Genomic DNA, 25906 nt, shown 5'->3' on the forward strand with positions numbered 1-25906 from the left:
TGGATTCAGATTGGAAGGATTTTGGGATTAAAAGGCTGCATTTGGAATTAAAAATCTGGCAAAGTGAGGAAAGTACAGTGTTGCTTTTGTTTGACCTGGAGGGGGGCAGAGGAGGAGGGAAGATAAATTGGATTTTCCCTGGCGGTGGCTGTAAACATTGGATTCAAAGTTGAAGACTTTGGAAATGGGGAGAATGCAGTTTGTCAAAATGGGAATGGTATGGTGTTGCTTTTGTCTGACTGGGAGAAGGCAGGAAAGCGGAGAAGTTAGATCCTCTGCAGAGGTGGCTGCTAATATCAGATTGAAGGTGGAAGCATTTTGGAAATGGGTGGAGGCTATGTGTTGCAAAGTTGCAAAGAGAGTGATGGGTCCTGTTTTTGGAGAGAGAGCACACTTTATCTTTCGTGTTTGGGGGGAGGGGCTAACATGTTTGTGGTTTTTGCACTTTCACACAGGGTCTTCCATCCCTAACCCCAACAAAAAAGAAATGTCTGTCATTGGGATTTGTTCTGCAAAAGTAAGGGGGGTGGGTCTGTTCACTAAAACAAACTGTTCAGACTTCATCCATCTTTACTACTGATCATCCTTGCAGCATACTGAACTAGTAGAATATTCTTCTGGAACTGGTGGTGAGCTCACCCAGTTATTTATCAAACGTTTCTCTCCTTCCTAGGGGGCAATTTTTCATGTTGAACAGAAGACCACAATCCTATACTAATGTCTGAATGTTCAAGGCCTTGGCTACTTCCTCACCTCCCTTGATGGAGTTTTAAATGTATTTATTTATTTAAGCTTTGCTTCTTTTGCCTCTCAGCTCTCCAGGGCACCTAACACCTGTTAAGGAAAAAGCCACATGGGATATACAGTAAGAGAAATAAAAGATGTATGTGAGAGTCAGAGTGACTCAGCAGAAGCCAATTGAGAACCACACAGGCGTGAATGGTAAGACAATTAACAAGTACTGAATGCCAAGGACAAGAATTGCAAAGTGGATAATTGGACACACCTGACAATTGTTAAGTGGTCAAGGCTGAGATGATGAAACCATTAATTGTGGGATGAACAAGGAGAACCAATGGGAATGATGTACATGCCTACTGGGTGGAAACAGACAACAGTAGGTGGTACCATGATTTGGCTATAATAATGACTATAGATCCCAATGCATTTTGTGGGTTGTAGTAGTGGATAGTGAGGAGTTGAGTATTGTTTGGAGCTGTATATAGTAGAATAAAGTAGATCTTTTATATAAGACTACTGAGTTGTCTGGTGTCTTGGGTGAAGCTACAAGAACCAGCAGGACCCTGGAGAAGAAGGGTGAAGACTTCTGTGGAAGCAAGAGTGAGAAGGCTTGGAGAGTTTGTCGGGGTCTTCAGCCAGTTCTCTGCAACTCTTGCAAAGATATAACAACTGGCCAAAACTGGTCAGCGTGGTGCACAACCAGGTGGTGAGTTCCAGGCCAGGTGAAGAGCCACAACTCCCATCATCCCTGACAACACCATGCACAACACTTTAAAACAGATAAAAGCATTCTTTTAAAACAGACCCAAAGTATTACCCCCCAAATTGTTCAAAACACACACACAGCGTGAGGATAGTACCTAAACCAACCTTACTTTGAAGGACCAAAGAGCTCATACAAAACAGTGCAGGGGTGGAGCCAGCTGCTTTATATCTGGTCAGAACAAAAGATACACCTGTGGGAACTTCTATAATAGAGCAGTAAAATGTCCTCTGTAGAATATTGGAAAATTATAAAGTGGGAGTGGAGCAATTTGAAACAAATATTTGGGGGAAAGATGAAAACATAAGAGAAGCAAGAGTCACTGTATTCTACTTCCAGTTTGAACTTGTGTGTGTGCATAAAATCAGTATTGCACAATCTCTCCTGAGCATCCTCTCTTACAGAGTGGAGCCAAACAAATCCTCTGGTTCTCCAGGCTGGTGGTGATGAAACAAATGAAACATAGATTAGAGAGACATTGGCAGAAGACTTAAAACAAATCTGACTGGACATGGGCTAGAGCCTATTTGAAGGCCTATTCCATGGCAATGTGGGCAGCAAAGAAATTCATCTGTAGGGATCTGTCCAGCAAAGCTATTCCAAGTGGTCAGGGGTCTGTTACACACACTCTGGGGCTTTCTACACTGCCCTTTGGGACGTCCTCCGGACGTCCCATTTTAAAAAAGGGGCGTCTCTTTTAGACGCCCCTGGGCCTAGTACGGACTCCGTCCGTACAAGATGGCGGCGCCCTTTCTACATGGGCGCCGCCATCTTTGCGTATCGGACGCTTAGCGTCCATACGCGTCGCGCCGCTGCTGACGTAGCGAGCGCGCCCCTGGCGCCTCGCTATGTCGCAAACGCGACGAAAAAAGAAGCTCCATTTTGGAGCTTCTTTTTTCGGTCCGCGTGGGAGTCGGGCCGTCTGAAGGCTCCGGCTCCCCCGCGGACCTACTGGCGGTGCCGGCAGAGCGCCGCAAAGCGGCGGTCTGTACCCCGCCTCTCTCTCAAACAGAAAATGCAGACCACTCAGTAGCCTGTTGTGAAGAATTTGCATGGCATTTTGCAGAAAAAGTTGTTCAGATCTGTTTCAACTTGGGTGCTGTAGTTGATATTGTGCCAGTGGATATATCCTTGGCACCTGTCTGCCCAGTGTTTATGGATACTTTTCAATTTGTGCTGCCTGATGGTGTGGACAGGATCCTTGGGCAGGTGAAAGCCACCACATGTGTACTAACCCCTTGCCCTTCCTAGCTAACAGGCCCTTCCTAGCTAACAGGCCAGGGAGGGACTGGATGAGTGAGTAAAATAATAATAATAATAATAATAATAATAATAATAATAATAATAATTTGTTTTATTTATATACCACTATTCCAAAGATCATAGCGGTGAACAGCAAGTAAGCTAATTAGCAAGTAAGGGGTAGTAGTCAGTGCCTCACTAAAACAAGGCAGCATTTCAACTTGCCTAAGGAGGCAGTTGTGAGTCCTTTGTTGAAAAAGCCATCCCTGAATTAAGCTATAATGGATAATTATCAGACAGTGTCCAACCTACCATTTTTGGGCAAAGTTTCGGAATGTGTGGTGGCTTCCCAACTCCAGGAGTTTCTGGAGTTGGGATTATCTAGATCCATTTCAATCTGGTTTCAGGCCTGGCTATGGAACAGAGACAGCTTATTTACCTTGGTAGATGACCTATGCAGGGAACTGGAAAGGGTAATGTGTCGCTGTTGGTATTACTGGACTTCTTAGCAGCTTTTGATTCTACTACTCCTTTCCACCTCAATCCAAAGCTGTCCTGGTCCTAAACCAATGTCTCTCATCAGTAATGGACTGGATGAGGGCAAACAAATCCAGACAATCCAGAGGTGCTCCTGGTCAGTTGGAAGTAGGATTGCCATAATTCACCACCACCAAACCAGGACAAAATGTAGAAAAATGTAGGACAAAATCAAGGATAAAATGTAGGGCAAACTGTAGGACAAAATTTAGCCCAAAATATAGGACATTCAAAAAAAAAATGGAGGATACAACCAACTAAAAGCAATATATATATATATATATATATATATACACACACACACACACACACACACATTAATATAAATCCTTATATTATAGAGATCTTGTGGCACCTCTGAGACTAAACGCATCTGAGAAAGCAGACTCTTTCAGTTAATAATAATAATAATAGAATTAAGGGACATGTAGATTTTGTAGCACCTCTTGGACTAAATGCATCTGAAAAAGCAGACTCTCATAGTTAATAATAATAATAATAATAATAATAATAATAATAATAATAATAATAATAATAGAATGAAGGGACATTAGGAGGCAGTGGTAGAGAAAGATGAGGGTCTGATCTGTTGCTTGGACATAAACATACCCCACTGGGCTAAATCACACTCTCTCAGCCTCAGGGGATGGCAATGGCAACCCCTCTCTTTGCAAAACCCTAGGGAAAGTCATTCTCTCTCAACCTCAGAGGATGCAATAGCAACCCCTCTCTGAATGAAATCTTTGCAAAGTCCTAGGGAAAGTCATTCTCTCTCAACCTCAGAGGATGCAATGGCAAACCCTTCCTTCCTCCGTGCTCCCCCTCCAGAGCGAAGCCTACTGGGCCTTGTAAAAACCATGCATTCTGACTGCCTCCTCCAAAGCTCTCTTTGTAAAAGTAATAATTAAAAAATAGTATCAGAAAGGTTCCAGTGGCATTACACTTTATCCATATTTTGACTAGTTTGGTTTTTCACTTTGTATTGATAAATACTATATATGATCAGACCTTTCTATTTTTCCTTCCAATATTTTACTATAGGAAGCCAGTCTCCCTCAGCTGTTTTAAGAGATTTATTATTTAGCAAACAAGTAAATTTGTCAAGCTCTAAACAAGTGATCTGTTTTAATGGTCACTTTTGTATGTTTTTAGTTGTACTGTGTTTTTAAATTGCAAGCCACTCTGAGTCGCAGTATTAAACTGTAAGCAACTTTGAGTCCCAGCAGGGCAATAATAATAATAATAATAATAATAATAATAATAACAATAACAACAACAACAACAATTTACCTGGAATACTGAGTCCAGTTCTGGGCACCACAATTCAAAAATAATATTGAGAAGTTGGTGCATGAGGAGGGCAACCAAAATGGTGAATGGTATGGAAACTATGTCCTAGGAGGAGAGACTTAGGGAGCCGGATACCTTTAGCCTGGATGGTTAAGAGGTGACATGATAGCCCTGTTTAAATCTTTGAAGGGATGTCATATTGAGGAGAGAGCAAGCTTTGTTTTCTGCTGCTCCAGAGAACAGGACCCGGAACAATGGATGCAAGCTCCAGGAAAAGAGATTCCACCTCAACATTAGGAAGATCTTCCTGACAGTAAGGGCTATTCAACAGTGGAACACACTCCCTCGGAGAGGGGAGGAGTCTCCTACTTTGGAGGTTTTTAAACAGAGGCTGGATGGGCATCTGTTGGGGATGCTTTCATTGAGATTTCCTGCATGGCAGAATGGGGTTGGACTGGATGGTCCTTGTGGTCTCTTCCAACTCTAGGATTCTAAAAATCCATCAACTGAAAGAGGGCTTCTCTGATCTTGTTGCTGTGTGCTTTGAAGTCCTTTCTATTGTATGGTGATCCTGTCACGGGGTTTTCTGGGCAAGATTTCCCCCCCCCCCCACAAGGGGTTTGTCACAGCTCTCCTCTGAGGCTGAGAGAGTGTGGCTTGCCCAAGGACACCTAGTGGGTTTCTATAGCTGAGCAGGGATTTGATCCTTGGTCTCCAGGAGTCTCAGCAAAACTACTGCACCATATTTATCCTGCACAACATTAATGCATCCTAAACAATGTTCAAGTCACTGCTCCAGGCTGGCTCTTTCTGACCACCTCCTTCAGGAATCCCATACTCCATGCAGACACTGTCTTGTATTTTAATTCAAACACACACATTTTTTTGGCAGGGAGACAGATCTGGACCTTCTCTCTTTGTGTATATACAGATACATACACACACACACACACACATATATAGTGGCATAAAGATGTATGTGTGTGTATACATACATACATTGTGCCACTATCTATCTATCTAATCTATCTATCTATCTATCTATCTATCTATCTATCTATCTATCTATCTATCTATCTATCTATCTATCTAGTGTGTGTGTGTGTGTGTGTGTGTGTGTGTGTGTGTGTGTATATATATATATATATAGAGAGAGAGAGAGAGAGAGAGACTCTGTGTGTGTGTGTGTCCCACACACTGGCACAAAGCTATATACAGTATACATGGTTTCATACTGCATCTGTTAAATGCCCAGAATCATCCACTCCTCTGTGGGGTCAGAGTCCTGCGAGCGCTCCCACGTTTCTTTTTGGGGAAGTTGAGGCTATGTTTTAAGGTCACTTTCACTTTTGAAGAGTAGGGGTTTCCACTGCGCATCATTTCTTCCTGAATCAATTTCTTCCTGAAGGCAAGACGAAGGAAGGGATCCTCTTCCTCCTCCCTCCCCTTTTCCTGGTCTTCTTTAGGATCCACTTCCCCTTGATAGCGACCCCCGGAATAAGAGCCCCCCCCCCCCCGCCCTCTGCTCAGGGCTTGCAAAGCCAGGGCCAATCCCCCTGTAAGGAGAACGGGAGGCCTTTTGGAGATCTGCCTTCGAGGCAGCCTCGGTGGAAAGCCAGCGTCTGGGAAGGAGAGGCGAGGCCTCCCAGGACATGCAGAGAGCTGCCCAGTCCGGGGACCCAATCGGGATGGGAGACCTCCGAGGGCCCTCTCTCCCCCCAGTTCCTCCCCAGCCCTGCTCAGGTCCTGCAGTCCTTTCCCTTGCTACGAGAATCCCCCGGAATAGTAACATAGTAACATGATGCAAATCGCTTTTAACATTCCCTTTCCAGTCGATCTTTGAAGCCTCCGAAAGCCATTGGCTGGGAAGGAAAGCTGAAGCGGCTTAAAAAGTGCGTCGGTTCGAGGTCCGGGACGGAGCCCTGGGTCCTGACTGACCGATCCCTCCGGTCTCAACACAGCCCAGGTAGGAAGGGAAGATCGGGATCGGGAGGAAGGTGTGAGCTGGGGCAAGGAGGAGAGGGCTTTCTCGGCGGGGAGGATCTTAGAGGCGAAAGGGAGCGTCCTCCTCCCAGCCCCGCCAAGACCCTGGCCCTGGCCCTTTGGGGCCCCAGAGTCAGGACACGAGTCTCTCCTCCTTCCCTTGGGGCGCGGGGGGGGGGGTTCCTTCCCGCAGCAACCAGACGATATCACACCGGGGCCCATGTGCCCCCAACCCGAAAATAGTCAAAGTGCTGGCATCCCAGAAAAACAAATCTGAATGGGGATGGCCATCACACCAAGCACAACAAGAATTTGAATGAACAGTTCAGAGGGCCTAGTTCACATTGTGGTATCAAATTGGGGAGGGAAAATCCCCATTGCCACCTTGCCAAATACCTTTTCTGTGCATGTGCATGGTCCAGCTGTCATTTCCACAAGGGTCATGTGCGGGGGTCCCTCTGCCAGAGGAGGAGGAGGAGGAAACAGTTCAGGGGCTGTCTCCTGTGAGACACATCAGGCAATGAGTGCCAGGAGAGGCAATACTACCCCAGCCCTGGCCCCAATTCAGCACACAAGGAGGAGGAGAATGATGACAAGAGTTCACCCACACCTGCTCCTCCAGGGTCCTTGAGTGCAGCATCTCCCTCAGTGGGGGCCCCTTGACGGTGCAGATGACCCAGGCCGAGAGAGAGGGGAGGCCAGGAGGCTCTTGCCAGTACTGAGGACTGGGAGGTCCAGGAAGGGCTGGTGATGGCACCACCAGAGAGGAGGAGGAGGAGGTTTGGCAGGGTCATGGGATCATGGGAATCAAAGGTAATCCATGGCCAACCCACAAACACATTCCCCACCAAGCCAAATATGCATTGACTTTAAATCACATTGCATGAGGCTTTTTAAATTCTGTATTTCAGCAAATTTACCCATTTCTAGGATTACTTGCCATTGTGTTTGGATAGGGACTGGATTCCATTCGATGTAATACGAAAACGTCATGTGCAATAACATGCAACCCAGTGATTGACTCTGGATTGCATTCGATGTGCGTGTGATGATCTCATGCAAAATAACATGAAAGCCCATGACTGACTCCTCGCTCACCCTGGGATAACCTTCCAATTTCCTCCTCGTGATATCGTCCTGAGTGTGTGTTTCTGTGTGTCCATCTCCTGTAGCCACCACTCTTGCTTCCAGCCAGCAAAGAGAATGGAAGAACTGGTCTCCAAAGTTCATGATGATGAGGGTGGTGGTGGTGGTGGTGGTGATGATGATGACCATCAGACTGTGTCAGAAGTGGGGATCCAGAGTTCCATCTTGCAGAGGTGTCACTAGTGCAGGTGACACCACTACTCCTCAAACACCTATCTTTTGGCAGAAAGGGGCTATGGCACTCACCCCCTTCCCTTTAAAAGGCTTTAAGATGTGGTGGGAGGGGAAAGGAAAGCCCCCAGAATGTTTTAAAATTTAAATTTCAAATTTCTACATTTTTAATCTTTTTTAGAAGTTTTTGAAAATTTTAACTTTTCTTAAAAATTCTTTTCACGTTTCATTTCAAAACATCAAGTTTTCACCAGATCTTCATTAGGTAGATGTAAATACGACCATTTAGGTTGTGGGGATGCTATTATAATTTGAAGGGATAATTTTAATTTTGCTGGATGTTTATGTCACAGCTGTTAGAATTACCGTCGCACCTCCGCTTTTGTGGGTAACCCGTTCCAGATCCCTCCATGAAAACATAAGATCGCTTATATTTAAGCCTGCCCCATTTTGTCCCCCTCAGTTTGCCACTCACAAACGGGTGAGGGACACGGATTCCAAGTCTGCAAAGACAGAGGGGTGACTGTACATTCAGTGTAGTTCAACATCTGGGAACTCTGGATTGCAAAGTGCTGTTCTACACCAGATGATTGTATAGCCTTCCAGATCTTTCTAAACTGGAATACCCAGAGTTCTTTACAATTGGCTATGCAGTCTTAGGCGAATGGGAGTAGTATTCCAGGAAATCTGAAATCTGGAGGGCTCCACAGCTCTGTACCATTCCAAAATTTGTTTCACCATAGAGCTGCAGAAACTGCCAAAATTCTGAAAACAAACAAACAAACAAAAAAACTGCAGATTGTACTCCCCTCCATAACCCACCCACAGGAACTCAAAGATGTGCGGGAAAGATTGAGTAGGATTGATATTAACAGGCGATTTGGAAGATAACCGCTTTGCTTTGTATGGAAATATTAGTTTAGAAAATTATCTAAGCCATATGGAAAGGTAGCGCTATTTTAACATTGTAATTCTTTTCCACAGAGAAATCTTGGCTATAGACCTCAGGGTGAGAGTGTGTTGCCAAAAGCCAGAGAGATACTTCAGCATCCAGAGCAGCACTGTTAACACCACCATAAGAGAAGACAGAAGGATTGCTTTAAGCAGGACAGCAGGGCAACACAGAGAGCTCAGTTTGGCTGGGAAAAGGCAGAGAATAAAGTGCATGGTTAAATGGTACTTATGGCTTGTTTTCTCTGACCACATCACATGAATAAAAAACCCTGAGTAGAATATTTCGCTACCTGGCATCTAAAAATTCATTTGCAAAGCAAAATGGTTGAAACTCATGAAAGTAAAGAAGGATGGCAGCACAGTTATCCCCTGGATTCACATGCGAAAGAGAACGAAATAATGAATGGAAGCATCCAAGCAGAGAACTATGAAGATGGTGAGTTGTGACAACACAGGCAGAAATATGTCTATGTTTAGTTGAAGAAGAGATATGAATCCACTCCCAGAATGGGCAAGAAGTGAGAGTCTGTTAAATTAAATTTATAAAGAGAGAAGCCCCCATTCAGCTGTCATTGCTCTTCCATGATGATTTTATTTCCCACTTTTAGCATAAAAGTGCAGTCTGCTTCCTGCTCAGTTCATTCTTGTTGGATGTTGGATGAGAGGGACTTTTCAGGCACAGACCTACTCTAGCTTTGTGTCATATGGATCCCTGTTATTGCCCAAGCCCTGCCAATCTTCTAAGCCGTAGTCCTCTGGGCTATGGGGTATGGCTTGGGAGGGATTATTCTTTCTCTAAGGATCCTACTGTCATGTAACAATTACCCTGGATGTCATCCAGTCTGCAAAGGGCTACAATGGAGAGAATCTCCTCAGCCTGGTTAACAACCCTTGACCCTATCCTCTGCAGATGTTGTAACTGCACAGAAGGAATACATAAGTGTGGGGGAAGAGGTCATTGCAGCCATGGCTGGTTCATGCACTGCCTATGGGACACAGTTGTTGAAAGATTTCAGCATTCTCTCTCCTCCTCCTCAGATAGACAGGATTCTAAAGATTTCCTGAAAATCACATCCTCTGGGACGCATCCATAACGCGATGGGAATTTCTGGCAGCGACAGCAGCGTTCTCCTGTGCGGTAAACAGCATTCTATGCTGCCTTCCATTCCCATCACGCCCCCAACTCCTCTATTTTTCTGCTGACTCTCATTCCTTCATAGATGACAATGGCCTGTTACAGACAGCCAAAATAAAGCTGCTTCAAGTCACAGTGGAGGTATGGTGTTTCAACTCACCAACGCCCACTGCTAACAGCCCTAAAGCCTGGAGCGTGTGGCCTTGGTGTGGCTTTGCGCCTCTTAGGCCCGCCATGCCTCCTTGACAATCCCCTTACTCCACTGTGCCTCGAAGCCCGCTTTATTTGTCTATTAATTAGTAGTAATAAGTTTACTATAGTAACATGATAACACAAGGCAATTAATCACCGCCACATGAAGGCTACTTAGGACATATTTGATTAAACTTTCTTAAGATGAAGTATTTAGCCATATTTTGGAGAGTTTTAACAGAAACATATCATTTTGGTCTTATACCTTTTTATTTTGAAGCCAGAGTGGGATTCAGTATATTTCTACCAATCCTGGCTCGACTCAAAATTGCTGGTGATGACTCTTCTGACTCTAAGTCAGGAAACCATGCCCTTTGAGGAAAAACTTAGGGATCTTCGTATGTTTAGCATGGAAAAGAGAAGGTTAAGAGGTGACATGATAGTACTGTTTAAATATTTGAAGGGATGCCATTGAAGGGAACAAATTTATTTTCTGCAGCTTCAGAGAACAGAAACTGGACCAATGGGTTTAAACTAAAAGGAAAGAAATTCCACCTAAACATAAGGAGGAACTTCCTGACAATAAGAGCTGTTCACTAGTGGAACACATTCCCTCGAAGAGTGGTGGAGTCTCCTTCTTGGGAGTTTTTTAAACAGAGGCTGACTGTCCATTTGTTGGGGGTCTTTTGATTGTATCTTCCTGCATGGCAGGGGGTTAGACTGAATGGCCCTTGAGGTCTCTTCTAACTCTATGATTCTATTCCAACTCTACACCCCTGCTGGGGGTACAGCTAATACATCTCAGTGGTCTTGGTGGAGAAGATGATGGCAAAAGAAGCACTTACAGTACATGATTTGTGGAGTTTTCTTGGTGGGCACTTCAGATGTCACTCAGATGGCATGGGAAAGGGACCTCAAGGGAAAAGGAAGCAAGGCTGAAAGGTCATGTTTGAGCTGGCTTTGAATAGCCACACAAACAGTTGTATGGCTGTTGGGGACAAAGAGCAGGCAGAAACCCACGGCCACTTTGCTTCCCATGTATTCTTCAGGTGGACACTGTATTTGTGCTTCATGGGCTTTTAAACACCCAGAAGTAAGGGCAATACAAAATGAAAGTTGGCAACCCCAACTGTAGAACAAATATTTTTCTATTTATTACTTCAAGGTTCTGACTGGAAAAGCATTTCATGCCTCAGAAGTAAAAAGAGAAAGTATATATTACGCAGAGCAATTCTGTGGGTGGCAGTTGGGAGCGTGATTCTGAATCTTTCTCTCATCATTGCATTATCCGGTGAGTGAAGAGCTGCATTGAACTCATGGTCATGTATTTTCTTCATTTTATTTTAGAATTCAATAGGTTCTTTATGTTGAAGAGTCCAGATGTTTCTGATTAGAGTTATTAAAACTTTGTTCTGCCTTACATTACTTCACTCAAATTCTAGTTACTGTAGCCTGTCCATTCGAGTTATCATGAGACAGTCTGAAGCCCTTTTAGAACATTATTACAGTCTTTTCTGATGATTTAAAATTAAAAATAAAAATTATATCATATATATATATTTGATTGAAAAGGCATTTTTGTAGAAAGGCAAATGTAATCGAGCAGAGAAGTCAAAGGCTTTCATGGCCAGAATCCATAGATTTCTGTGGGTTTTCCGGGCTATATGGCCATGTTCTAGAAGAGTATTTTCCTGATGTTTCACCAACATCTGAGGCTGGCATCTTCAGAGAATGCTGGCCTGGAAAAGAGTTGGGTATATATATACTGTGTGACAGTGGGTAGGGAGAAGTGATTTGCATGTTAATATGTGTATTGTTCTGTTGTTGAATGGCAAGGCCTCAGGATGGGAGCATATGCAAATAGGATTAGTATCTGCTTAATAAGTGATCATTGTCTGCTGAAAATCCCTTGACCCTGGGTTGTTTCTCATTTGCCTTTGCTGAGTCTTAATCTTGCTGTTTTTCAGGACTGGTAGCCAAACTTTGTTTACTTTAAGGGTTTCTTCTTTCCAGTTGAAATTATCCAGATGTTTATGCATTTCAATGGCTTTCCTGTGCATTCTGACCTGATAGTTGTTGGCATGGTCCAGAATTTCAGTGTTTCCAAACAGTATTTTATGCCCAAGATGGTCATAATCCATCTGTTTTGAGAAATCCAGTCATGGTGCAATCATGGTGGCCCCCACATGTACTAGGGCTGGGCAGTGTGCAGTTGGTGCACCCTACCGAGCCCTACTTTTGGTTTGTATCAAGCATTTGTTTCATGTCTCTTCAGTTCACTTAGTCTGTATAACAAAAGGAAAGGCAACCTTAGCCCTTGGTCCTGCTACAGTTCCCTAAGAGTAATCAATAGTATCTCCACTTTTCAGGAATTAATGATGATCTCAGTAATTATAAGATTAGAGTCTGTGCTAATTACTGAGATTATCATTAAACCCTGAAAAGTGGAGACGCTGTTGATTAATCTTAGGAAACTGTAGCAGAACTAGCAGCATGGTAAATGCAAAATGGCATGGTTTAGGCTACCAGCAAGATACAAATTTGAAGCTAGGATATCGGTTCAAGCTTTCACATTCTCAAATACAGGCTTTGGTGTCTGCTTGTAGTTCGGAAGGGGGAGGAAGTGAACAATTTTGTCTGCAAAGTATCTTGTAAATTCTTCACAGCGAGTTGTAGAGTGGTCTTTGTTTTCCTCTTGGGGGCCAGAATATAAAAGACCCCTGACCACTCGGAATAGCTCTGCTGGATGACACTGCAGATTCAATGGTGGCAGAGAAGTATAATTTCTTTGCTGCCATCATTGCCACAGAGTAGACCTTCCAATGAGTTCTAGCCATGTTCAGTTGGACTCACTCTGAATTTTCTGCCATTCATCACTAGTCTCCATCCCACTCTTTTAATCACGGTCAGCTCTCTAGTGAACCAGGGAGCACATTTGGCTCCACTTCATGGGAGGGGATGCTTGAGGGCAATTGTGTCCACCGCCTTGGCCATTTCCCTATTCCAGAGATCAGCCAGGGCTTCAGCAGGATCACCTGCTAAGGCAACAGGAAACTCCCCAAGAGTTATCAGGAATCCATCCAGATCCATACGCATTCTGGGGTGGATCATCTTAATCGGTCCCCACCCCTGCAGAGGCTCAGAGTCCTAGTGAGTCTAAGCCTTACTAGGTAATGGTCAGACCATGACAACAGAACAACAGAGAGTTCCACCATTCCCAGTTTACTGTCACCCTTCCCAGATAAAAAAAAAAAAACAGGTCCAGAGTGTTTCCAGCAGCATGGCTGGCCCCAGATATTATTTGGGACAGCCCCATGGTTGTCATGGCAGACATAAAGTCCTGCGCTGTACCTGACAGCGTATACTCTGGATAAATGTTGAAGTCTCCCAGTACAACAAGCTGAGGGAACTTCAACACCTGTGATGAGATAAAGTCAGCCAGCTCAGGCAGGGAGACTGTTGAACAATGGAGTGGGTGGTACACCAACAGAATCCCTATCCTGTCGCAGCCACATACCTTTAAGTAGGCACACTCATACCCAGTAGACTGTGAGACAGGGTACCTGGTAAGGGAGATGGACTCCTGATAGATCACAGAAAATACCTCTTTCAACTTCATGGGCTTTGCCTGCTGCTATACGGAGAACCCAGGTGGACAAAGCTGGGGGAGATTAAACCAACCTCCCAGTTTTCTCCAGCCAGGTCTCCATGAGACAAGCCAGGCTGGCATGCTCATCGAGGCTCAGGTCCTGGATCAGAGATATTTTTCCATTCACCAACCTAGCATTGAGCAACATAATTTTCAGCTCAGGGGGCCTGGTCTATGCTTGTAAACTAGCTGCATGGTTTCTTCAATGCAAAATGGCATGGCATAGGCTACAAGCAGATTTCAAGCTTTCAGATTCTCATATGCAGGCTTTGATGTACTTTGGAAATATTTCAGTGAGCCAAACAATGCTCCGGAAATCTGTTTTCTAAGGGGGAAATTTTAACAGATGAAAATGCAATAATATAAAACAGATGAAGCAAGCATTATGATTAATTCTGTGAGATGTAAATTAACAAATTGTTGATGAATGTTGACAGAATTTTGGTGGATGTTGCTTTCTAAACTGTGAATGCTAACTAATAATAAGAATTATTTTTTTCAAATTCTAATTTTTATTGCTAGTGAGAAGATGTGAAATATGTTCAGCTTCTCTTCATCTTCTTCCTGGTGACTTCTGTCCAAAAGGTTGGATTGGTTTCCAGAGGAAATGCTACTACTTTTCAGCAGCTGAAAGAAACTGGACCTCTAGTAGTTTGCACTGTTCTTCTCACAATGCTTCATTGGCTGTGATTAACTCACAAGAGGAGATGGTGAGTTCCATGGCTGATACCCCTGGAGAATCCCAAAGGGCTTTCATTATCATTTTCTCCTTACCATATATACGTGACTATAAGTCGACCTCTTGTATAAGTCAAAGGCATGTTTTGGGGGACAAATTTATGGATTTTGATATGACCCTTGGATAAGTCGAGGGTAAAACATAGATTCATGCAACAAAGGACCTAAATGATGAAGCAAAGGAAAACAATGCTGCAGAACCTACAAAATTATGGCAGGGATAACTGTTTTAACTCACACTAAAGGCTGGATGATAGAGAGAGTAGAGGAAAGTCAGTGCTTCCAGAACATATTGCACTCTTGCCTTTCATCAAGGGATGATTCCCTTTTTAATAAGAGTTAAAGTATAATATTTACATTGACCCATGGATAAGTCAACCTAGGTTTTTGGAGTCAATTTTTTGACTAAAATTTCTAGACTTATACATTAGTATAATGTTCCAGTTCCATCAGGACTAGCCTGGAAGAAGGAAGAGCCCTCCCTCCAATCCATCTGCCTTGGTCCAGGCCTCAGAGGGAGAGAAGAACCACTGGACCTCATCCCCTTTCCCTCCATCATTCCCTTCTCCTTTTGTTTCGTGTCTTTTAGATTGAAAGCCTGAGGGCAGGGAACTGTCTGATTAAAAATAATATTGTAAGCCGCCCTGAGAGCCAGTAGGGCTGAAGGGCGGGATATAAATACCTAAATAAATAAAATTAGTATATACAGTAATTTACTATTTTACCACTTGGTTTTGTGAGACTAGTTTTTGTAATCGTAAAATGTTTTGAGTCGTAAAATATCTTGAAATAGACAATTAATATTAAGTAGAAGCAGCAAACTTTGATGTGTGTGGATTTGACTGGTTCAGCTAAACTGAAAAGTTTGCACTTCCAATGCATTTTCTGAATGTACCAATTAGGTTTTTAAAAAAAACAATTGATGGGTTTACTGTACAAAATTATACACAGCATGATTTATAAATCTAGCTATTATCCATACCCAAAATAACCATCAAATGATCATGGTTTGACTTCCGGTGTGGGAGGCAACGGAGAAGGACGCAGGGGAGAGAATCTCTCCACCCTAACCTTCACAACAGCGGTTCTGCGATGGAAAAGGGGCAACTATCCTCGTCCATATTCTTCTGGGCTGGAAGAATCACCTGGCAAACACAGGGGGGTCCAAAGAAAGTTCTAACAAGACAAGAAAATTTGGCCACAGGGTTGTGGTCTCCCGCGTTGCTATCCGATTTTGCTACGGATGTGCTGCCTTCCACGCTAAAAAGAGTTTCAACGCTTAAATCTAAAGTAAGCGTTTATTAATTTACATGGACAATCTACTTGAATATTTCCTAAAGTATCCATGGTGAAAGAAATAGCTAAACGAAAGAAATAAAAAGCATACAGGACTTTACTTAAGTTTGGTGAGGACCCCTTTGTTCATCGCTTCTAAGATTTATCATTCTCTATATTGGAAACACCAGAGTGGAAAGAGCAGCTGGGAAGCGCTGGATACAATTCCCAGAACAAAGCAAAACCTTTGCAGACTCGCATTTGCCATTAAGGGAGACTTCTTAACTCGAAAGAATAAGCAACTAAAGAACATAAAAAGAATTACAGGACTGTATTTAAGTTTTTCGGTGAGATCTATTTTTATCTGATTATAAGATTTATCATCTCTGATATTGGAAACACCAGGTGGATTAAGAGCAGCTGGAGGCGCTGGATACCAATTCCAGCAACCTTTGCAGACTTTTTGGGATTGCCCTTAAGGGAGACTACACTAGAAAAATAGCCAACGAAGAAATAAAAAGAATTAAGGACTTATTCAGTTTGGTGAGGACATTGTTTTCATCCGCCTTCTAAGCTATAAATCACTCTGATTGAAACCACCAGAGTGGAAAAGAAGCAGCCTGGAAGCGCTGGACTACAATCCCAGAAACTTTGCAACTGCAGCCCTAAGGGAGACTTAACCAGAAGACATAGCAACGAAAGACATAAAACGAACTTTACAGGACTGTATTTAAGTTTTGTGCCGGATCTATTGTTTTCATCTGCTTCTAGATTTATCATCTCTGAATTGGAAAACCCCAGCGTGGAAAGAGCCGCCTGGGAGCGTGGACTACAATTCCCAGAAACCTTGCAGACCGCATTGCCCTTAAGGGCGGACTTAACTCAGAAGAAACAGCCAACGAAACAATAAAAAGAATTACAGGACTGTATTAAGTTTGGTGAGGATCTATTGTTTTCATCGATTCTAAGATTATTCATCTTGATCTTGGAAAAACACCAGAGGGAAGGAGCCAGCCTGGGAAGCGTGGACTACAACTCTCAGAAACCTTTGAGGATTGCAAAATGCCCTTAAAGCGGAGCACCAACGTGGAAAAGAGAATTGCACATGCTCAGGAAGTTTACATCAGGGGTGAATGTCTGAGAAACTAAGCAGAGGTGGATAAAACAGAGTGTGAAGGGAGAGGGACTACGCGCAAGCGGATTTGCAAGGCGTGTGCATAGTGGGGTAAGCACAAAATCGTGAGAACGGAAACTTATTGGATAAGGACATTCACCAAGGTTTAAAAAAGAGCGGTTTGGGGAAGAGACTAAGAGGAAAATTGGGCTTTGACCAGCATAAGTGATAAGCAAACCATATAAAGGCTAAAAGAAACGTGTTGAGAGCTGTCGTGAGGGAAAAGACAAGGAAGAAGAGCTGCTAATACATTGTGACATACTTTACTTTTAATATATATAAGAAAACATATGGAAACAGAGAATCAAAGAGAAGAGAAAAGAAGAAAGAGTAAGAGATTGTTCATTTGTTTAAATTTATATGTTATTTTTTCTCCTCTATCCCCCTACATAATAGAACATTGAATAAGAATAACTATAATTGTTAGGTGTTTTAGCTGATCCAAATCTAAAAACACATATCCCCTTGACTACCTGAAGTCTGAATGAAATTATTCGGTGTATGTGGTTTCTTCCTTCCCTTTCATTTCCGTTTTTTCTCCTTTTCTTCTCTCTCTCTATCTTCTCTTTTCCATTTCCTTTTCTCTCTCTTTTATTCTTAAACTTTTCAATTCGACCTTTTCTCCTTCTTTTCTCAAGTAATACTGTAGTTGTATAAAAAATACTAATAGGTTTTCAATGGTTTTTAAATAAGAGGAACTTAATTTGATAAAAAATATCCATAGATAAAAAATTCTGTTCTATTACCTAATCCTGGTGTACAAAGAAAGGTGTGAAATGGCTGTCGTAAGACATAAGAAAGTTGGTTATTATAAGAAGGATTTCTTGTTTATTGGTTTATGAATGTTAATATATTTGTATACCACTTGATGCTGAGTTAATGTAACGTTAAACATTGCGCAGGAGGAACAGCAACATAAGAACATAAAAAATGGCAAAAAATACGTAAAGGTCAACACAATCTCAACTGCTGCTTACGACACAAAGAGGCGGATCTATGGAAGATTCCATACGATAATTGACCCAAACATTCGAATATTAGATGACATAAGGAAACTACAACAAGAAATGAAGGAGGAGAAGGGATGGAAACTAAAGAGGACCTTAGGGACTGCATGTGCTGAACTAAGGAGAAATTAAAGTACACTCGAGCGGAAATCAGAAAAAGCCCGTTTAAAAAACTAGGTAAATCACGGGGAAAATGGACAAGTTAAAACAAATGATCCTTCACTTAAAAAAACACAGAAAGAAGTTGAACAAATAAAGAAAGAACTAATCTACTAGAAAAGTCCTCCAAAGAATTAAACAAACACCAAGAGAACAAAACCGCAGGACATGGAATGGAATAAGTGAATTAAGATTTACCAGGGAAAAATGTATTAAATAAGAGGCACTACACAGAAAAAGTAAAGAAGATTGTACGAGATACTTATTCCGCTGGCAAGATACGTGACATAACTCCGGAGTGAAATGGAAATGGAAATAGACAAAAGTTTCGGAAAGTTTCTCCTCAAACTAAAGACAGGACGTTTTTCAAGGGATGTGCGATATGTTTGCCTAGAACTAAAGTAAGAGATCGATTTATTTCAACACAAAGCTATGAAACATAAGCTGTGGATAGAGCTATGATCTTAAAGACTTAAATAATACAACCACAAATCATGAGCGAAGACAGGCAATATAACCCTGCCACGGCTTTTGAAAAATATTAATATTGATTCCGATGGGATAGACTTGAGGACTATCTTTTTTTTTACCAGCAAAGAAGATACAAATAGATACTATAGATTCAAGCCAATGAAATAGAGAGAAGTTAAGAAAGAATACAAAGAAAATGGAGAAAAAGGATTACCAACAAAGGAATGGAGAGATAGTAAAATAATGGTACAAAACACGGAAAAAAGACAGTTAAAGAATTAGAAAGATTTGATCCTTGGAAAAGAACAGAAAACCGCAACAGTCTTCTCAACTGGAACTAAGATAACAAACTGAAAGTTTTCGATTTTTTTCTTTCTTCTTCTCTACTTACACTGCATTATAAGTATATAGAAATTTCCACAAAAAATAACTAACTAAAAAAGAAAAACTTATTTTTCACAAAAGGGGTGGAAGGGTGGAATGGAACAACAAAAACAACACAATAAAAAACAACCACAACATTTTTATTAAACAATAAGCAAATAATCAAGCACAATGTACACTAAAAATTATTATCTTGGAAACGTAAAAGGAATAAACTCCCATCTCAAAGGAATTACTCTTTCACCAACTAGAAAAAACAAAAAGTGACATTAATGCATTCAAGAAACCAAACCAAAAAGGAAGAAGGTAAAATATTTAAGAAACCCAAAATTAGGCGCCTGTCTGCATTAAACAGCAAATCAGAAGAAAAAAGAGTCGCGCAATATGTTAATAAGAAAGGAAATACGAAATCTAAAAAATATTGTGACACCAATGGACCTATATAGCAGTAGAAGAGAAATAGACTGAGGATCCTTAATTTTAGCAATAGGAATCTATGCACACATGGAGAAACAACAAGAGATCTAATTTCACCAATTTATATAAGAAGATCCCGGATTAAATTGATTAACATTCATGCTATGGGAGATTTTAACGCGGTTTATTAAATCTAAAATTGATAGAAAAGCTAATACAGGAAGAAATAAGAAATATTTAAAAAAAAAAACGCAAGGAACTGCCAAAGATCTTCTTTCCAAATGCTGGTTGAGGAGGTTTAGTTGATGTGTGGATGCATAACATATGCCACGCAAAAAGAGAATTACTTTCTTTTCGGACTGTGCACAATGCTTTTCTCACGGATAGACCTCTTTTAGCAAACCAAAACTTACTCCCGCCTTACAATCAATGACATCTTACAAAGCCCATCTTGATCCAATCCATAGAACTACAAATTCAGAACGCAAAATAGATTTCTTGCGAGAGCACACTGATTTCTCAATATGAAAAGTGATACTAGGTGATTAAATGGTATTTAAGGAACACTTGACATCTCCCAAACGATCTGGGATCAGTAAGCAGTGGGAGGAATTTAATAACAAAAATAGAACAAAGAAAGAAATAACCGGGAAAGACTAAGTTACAAAGTAGACTTCAAAGAAGGAAAGAGAATGGAACGGAGAAAGGAGATAAAAATGAAACTGGAAGTACAATCTCAGAAAAAATTAAAGCAATGACCACTTAAAGAGATCTCCGCAAAATGAAAATGATACGCAGAAGAATTTCGCAAATGGAACACCAAAGCATAAAATATTGGCACACAAAATAAACAAGCATAAGAGAAGAAAATAATTAATCAATAAGATAATGACAAATATTACACAACACAAAGGAGACTATAGAAACCTTGTAAAATATTATGAAGAGTTATCTGATGACAGTAGAAAAGAAATAAAGAAAAAATTGAAGATATTGAAGAAGCCAAAATATAAGTAACTTAAAGAGATAAAACGCAGATCTAAACAAGCATTTCCAGTAATGACATCATAGAAGCCATCTCGAACAGAAACTAGGAAAAACACCCGGTCCTGATGGTATCATCCTTATCTTATAAAATTAAGAAGAACTGGGAACCACTAAAATACTTAATGAATTAAGACTTATGCGTCTACCCAGATACCTGGAGAGAAGTTCCATAACCTCCTCCTAAGGGGAAAGACTTGTTGAAATAAAAACATTACAGACCATTCATAACAAATGTTGATTATAAATTTTTACATCAATAGTGCAGAATGTCTTAAAAATTGAACGATATATACCTCATGACAAAATGGATCCTGCGATAAGACGGCGCTATATATACGGACTTATTAACATTTTGGACTCTTATGAACAACATAATGAAAAAAAATGCTGTAATCTGGACACGGAAAAAGCCTCTTGCTCGGTGGAGGAATTTCTATTCAATATTAAAAAATCAATATGGGAGATTCTTACAGGGATAGGTTCAATTTAAAGACCAACAGCCACAAAATAATCAATAAGAAATAAATGTTTTAGTATTAAAAGGGGACAGGCGGGGTGCCCTGTCCCTTACTTTTCTCCATTGTGGAAGTTTGGCTAATGAATTAGGGCGGAGAAAGGAATTGAAGGGTTAAAATCAAAACACTTTGTTATAACTAAAAATTTTTGCCACATATTATTGTTTTTCCAAATGATCCTTTGGAAACATTGATCTATTAAATCAAGTCACAAATGAGTTGGATCTTTAGGAGTAAAATAACACGGAAGAAAATATGATACCTTCAGAACATGCCGCACGGAAGAAGAACACAACTAGGGAAAGATCAGGATTGTCAAAAATAAGATTAAATACTGAATCATTTTTCCAACGAAATATTAGTTTCAAAACATATGAAAAATATGGGAAGAGATAAAAAAAGATTAAGAAAATGGCGAATATAACTTATCTTTTAGAGGAATGACCGACAAAAATGAAGTATTGCAAGGTTGATTACCTATTTCTCAACATCCACTTAGACTAATGCTAAATACTTTGTATTGGCCAAATAATAACAACGATTTCTATGCCAGGTAAAAAACAAGAATAAATGGAAATGCTAACAAAGATAAATTAAAAAGGGGGGTGTAATTTACCAACCCTCGATTATCTTATTCGTGTTTGTTAAAGTGGCTAGAAGAGTGTACTTAAAAAATGATGCTGTTGAATATGAAGTTATGCTTGAAATGGGTATAAGCATATTATGGTATAATCACTAAGAAGGATAGCACATTAATCAACCACATCCACAAACGCAATACTAAAGTTTGGTTACAAATTAAACATCAATTTATAACAGTATCCTCCTGGGCTCATACAAGAAGCATATTTAGCAGAACTAAAAGCAGATTATGCAGGTTAAGAATCCAGACTATAACTAAGACACTATGGGGAATCTACCCTGAATCAATGGAAGAAATTAAAAGAAGGTCACATACAAGATTGGTTTTTAATACCCACCTAAGAATCGCTTTATGGGGATAAAAATCACCAGGATGACCACAAAGTAATGAAATACTGAGATCTAATGGATAAGCAGGACAAATATATCTAAATATTATAAATGTAAAACAACAGATTAGAAATGAAACCATTCAACACTGTAGGTAAAGTGGGCACAACCTTAGACACCATACTTGGAAGAATGGAAAACTGAAAAACAAATAATTCTTTGCCAAAACTACAAAGAAAAACTATATCAAAATGATTATAGATTGGTACCTTTCTCCAGACTTGATTAACCATATAATAAAACAGGCAACTAATTGTTGGAAGTGGGGAACACCAGAGGGAGTTTAATACCTATGTGGTGTTATGTGTGAAAGCAAAGATTTTTGGAAAAGAATTCTAGAAACAATGCAAAATATCTGTATAAATATAACTTTAGATCCAAAATGTTCTTTTAAACATAACTCAAAGCCATAAAAAAATACAAAATCTTCTAGAATCATTTTGATTATGGTATCCTGCGCAAGAATGTTATACGCTAATATTGGAAAGAGGTAAAATATTCAATCTAATGCAGAAGGTCTAATCAAGTTATATGAGGCAAAAAATATGGACATACTCTCCGCCTCATTGAAAGGAAGCTCAGAAGAAACTGATGAAGGAAGAATGGATAGTTTGGTATATATGAAAATAAGGGTAACAAATTAATCTATAACTAATCCTGGTGAGAGTAAAGATATGTCAAGATGGATCTCCATGTGAAAATTTTTTTTTTTTTGTTTGAAATAAGGGAGGATATAAACTTTTAGCTTATAGTTTAGATATTTCCAAATGTAAAGGAAGGGGGATAGAAGAGTGTATAAGAGTAGTAATAGCTTGTAAGAGTTTGTGTTATGTGGTATGTTTATCAGACTAAATGATGTGGTGGAATATCTAATGTAGAAACTGTATTATATGTTGTCTGGTTAATGGCCATAAGGTATGCTCAGTAAATTAAATGTTATTGGTGTTTTTTATTTTGTCATGTGTATTTGTTCGTTTTTAATTGTAATAAAGAAATTAAAAAAAATGATCATGGTTTAAAAGTAGATTCCCCACCCCATAACTCCCCACCAAAGAAATTTGAGAGGCAAGGGGTTTGGGATATAATTCTCAACTCCCCTAATAAAAATATAATTACCTGGGGAAGCCATGGTAATTAAACTACTATGATAACTGATACTGTAGTACTAAATATGTCCTGGCATTCTTTTTGCCTCTGTCATTCTGTAATCAGCCCATAAATTATTTGGCTGTTGTCCAGTATGGTTGGGCAACTGTGGAAGGGGTAGGGAACTGTGATTTGCACTTCTGATTGTAACCATTCCTGGAAACAATGACTGTGTAATTTTCTTCCATGGGAGATGAAATCGTCTCTCTCTCTGCTCTCTTTTCACCAACAGCAGCAAGTGTGTGACTTTTATGTATGCAGTATGGTGTGCTGTTTTAATGCTTTCATGGTGTTGTTTTTTTTAACTTTTCCAATTGTTTTTAAATATGCTGTGTTTTTAACTTATGTTTTAATATTTGTATTATTTTTTAAACTTTTGTAATTAATGTTTTAGTTTTATCCTTTTTAAATTATTATAAGCTGCCTTGAGTCCCATTTTGGAAGAAGAGCAGGATATAAATCCAGTAAATAAAACATAATAATAAAATAAAATAAAATATGTGTAGCTAGGATCTCCCCCCCTTTTTTGAAACTTTTGATCATTTGTTTGCTTAAGACCTCACCTACCTCTTAAGGGTTATCACCCATTAGGAAAATATGCTAACTTCTCTTGCTTGGTGGATGATCTTTTACACTGATCTTTTACACTTAGACAGTAAAAGATTAAGAACATATCCTTTTTGTCCTTCATTCAAATTGGCAGCTGCTTTTGTTTGTTTTTTCAATAGCAAGTTGTGGATATGTTATTATATGGAATTTAGCCTCAAAAATGACTGTGGGATTCAGGACTTCATCTCTCTTTTGCATGGCTGATCCTGGCATCATGGTGGCACAAGATCACAAGGAAATGACAAAGGGTGGCAGGCCTTGCAGTTGTGAATTATTGATACCAAACCTGTTTGAGTTCAAAATATTCCTTTTTAAAAATATATCATGTCATTTCAGAGTTTATATCTAGAGGTATAAACTCCCATTTCTCCTCCAAGTTTTGTGGAAAATGGGAGTCACCCAGTATTGTTTGCCAGACGTAAGGAAAAGGGCAGACCATTTTAATGGGGGGAAAGGCAGTGGTCATATATATTTCTAGTCAAAACTATTATTAAAAGATACCATTGTGACAAATCATGGTTGTTTCAGCACCTCATCAAGTCATGATTACTTTCTCTAGTTTCTTGTAAAATATTGCAATAAAACTGGAATTGATAAGGTATTTCTTTCTTACTTTTCAAGAGTTTCTTTTTACGTTACAAAAGTCCTCCTGACCACTGGATTGGTCTCCGAAGAGATAATCCATTGCAGCCCTGGAAATGGATCAACAATACCCTTCTTCATGAATGGTGAGCCTTTTTTTCTGTATGGTTCAAGCAAGAAAAATCACACAGCTCAGAAACAAGAAGTATAGTGACGTAATTCAGGATTATCAGGACTGCTAAAATATTCTAAGGGATTCTGATCATTTTTGTCCAAACTAGAAAATGAGTTGTAGATATCTTTGGTATCACCTTGTTGTTTTATTTGGGGATTAGTTTCTATCATGAAAATTAAGTTCAATATTTTCAGATACAATTTGTTTAAAGATTATATTTTTGTTTAGGTTTAAGATTTATGGAGGAGGAAGGTGTGCCTATCTGAACCATGAAGTTATTGCCAGCTCCAGCTGCACAAGAGAAGAACACTGGATCTGCAGCAAACCAGCTGAGAGATGGCATCCTGTCACTTCTACGAGTCCATCCTCAGACTTCCGTGTGCATGAATCAAACTACTAAGATACTCATAATTATTGGGTCTCTGCCTCGCTCAGCATGCAGAGTATTGGCAGTGTTTGCATTTTCCTTCAGAGAAAGGATCTTGAAACTTGGGACGAAGCAGCTTTATGAATATTGACTGACATGAGGCATAGTGGTGTCCCTTAATACCACTGAACTGTAACATTGTTTTGCACCAGTAGTGTTAGTTAGTGCTCTATGTGACATACACACTTTTTTTGTGCTTGCATAGCTCCTTTTTTACATGGTCTCTGACTCATATCTATGGGTCTAACATCTCCATTGAACTATATGTGGACTATTCTGGAGAGGAATAGAATGCTGAAGTACTTTGCTCATATCCTTTCCCCTATTCCATGCAAAGAGTAGCATTGGGATATTCTCCCACTGAGTGACCTTCTTGAGTCTGAAGCTGAGTTTGTTTTGTGTGGTTTTGTTTTTATTAAAAATCCCCTACAGTTCTTTTTACTTGAATACATCTGGGCAGCTTAGTACTTCTGTGCCTATTAATGGTGTTTAATATTTCCCTTATGATCTGTCAATACAACATTTTCTTCTTTCTTTGCTCATGTGGTGCAAGTTGACTAACCCAAGAATAGCTAACTGGATTACAAGACTTGCTTTGATATTTGGACATATGGATTGGCTGAAGGGCTGCTCTATTTTCCCCAATGGGAATGACTAGTGAGCCAATGGGAAAAATTGATTCCAAACAGGCCCCCTTTTCATAATGGGAATGGGGGGCCTTTTGTAATCGATTTGTTTAGTGGGGCAGAGCCAAATCAGGATGCGGGTTATTCCTCCAGTGGGAATGAGCCCATAGAAACTGAATAATAGTAAAGAGAATGAATAAGAGGAGGTGGAAGCAAATAAATTTTGTTTGAAGGGAAGAATAAATAATATTGTTGGTGGTTAAAAAAATGTTGTACCAACATAGAAAAGTAAAAGTAAAAAGTGAACATGGAAAAGTAA

The 25906-nt window shown here is 40.2% G+C and overlaps 1 protein-coding gene across 1 annotated transcript in view; it reads left to right on the forward strand.

Moving 5' to 3' along the window:
- Nucleotides 1-25881, forward strand: part of LOC121920284 — a 37102-nt gene extending 11221 nt beyond the window's left edge. Inside the window, exons 6-12 of the mRNA XM_042447413.1 lie at nucleotides 7729-7875; nucleotides 9145-9263; nucleotides 9334-9351; nucleotides 11320-11445; nucleotides 14326-14513; nucleotides 24399-24505; nucleotides 24763-25881. Of these exons, the coding sequence (XP_042303347.1) occupies nucleotides 7729-7875; nucleotides 9145-9263; nucleotides 9334-9351; nucleotides 11320-11445; nucleotides 14326-14513; nucleotides 24399-24505; nucleotides 24763-24934 (877 nt within the window). The 3' untranslated portion in view covers nucleotides 24935-25881. The remainder of the gene's footprint in view (nucleotides 1-7728; nucleotides 7876-9144; nucleotides 9264-9333; nucleotides 9352-11319; nucleotides 11446-14325; nucleotides 14514-24398; nucleotides 24506-24762) is intronic.
- The last annotated feature ends 25 nt before the right edge of the window (nucleotides 25882-25906 follow it).

Source organism: Sceloporus undulatus, chromosome 2 (genome assembly GCF_019175285.1).
Source record: "Sceloporus undulatus isolate JIND9_A2432 ecotype Alabama chromosome 2, SceUnd_v1.1, whole genome shotgun sequence".
In the NCBI taxonomy this organism is placed as follows: domain Eukaryota; kingdom Metazoa; phylum Chordata; class Lepidosauria; order Squamata; family Phrynosomatidae; genus Sceloporus; species Sceloporus undulatus.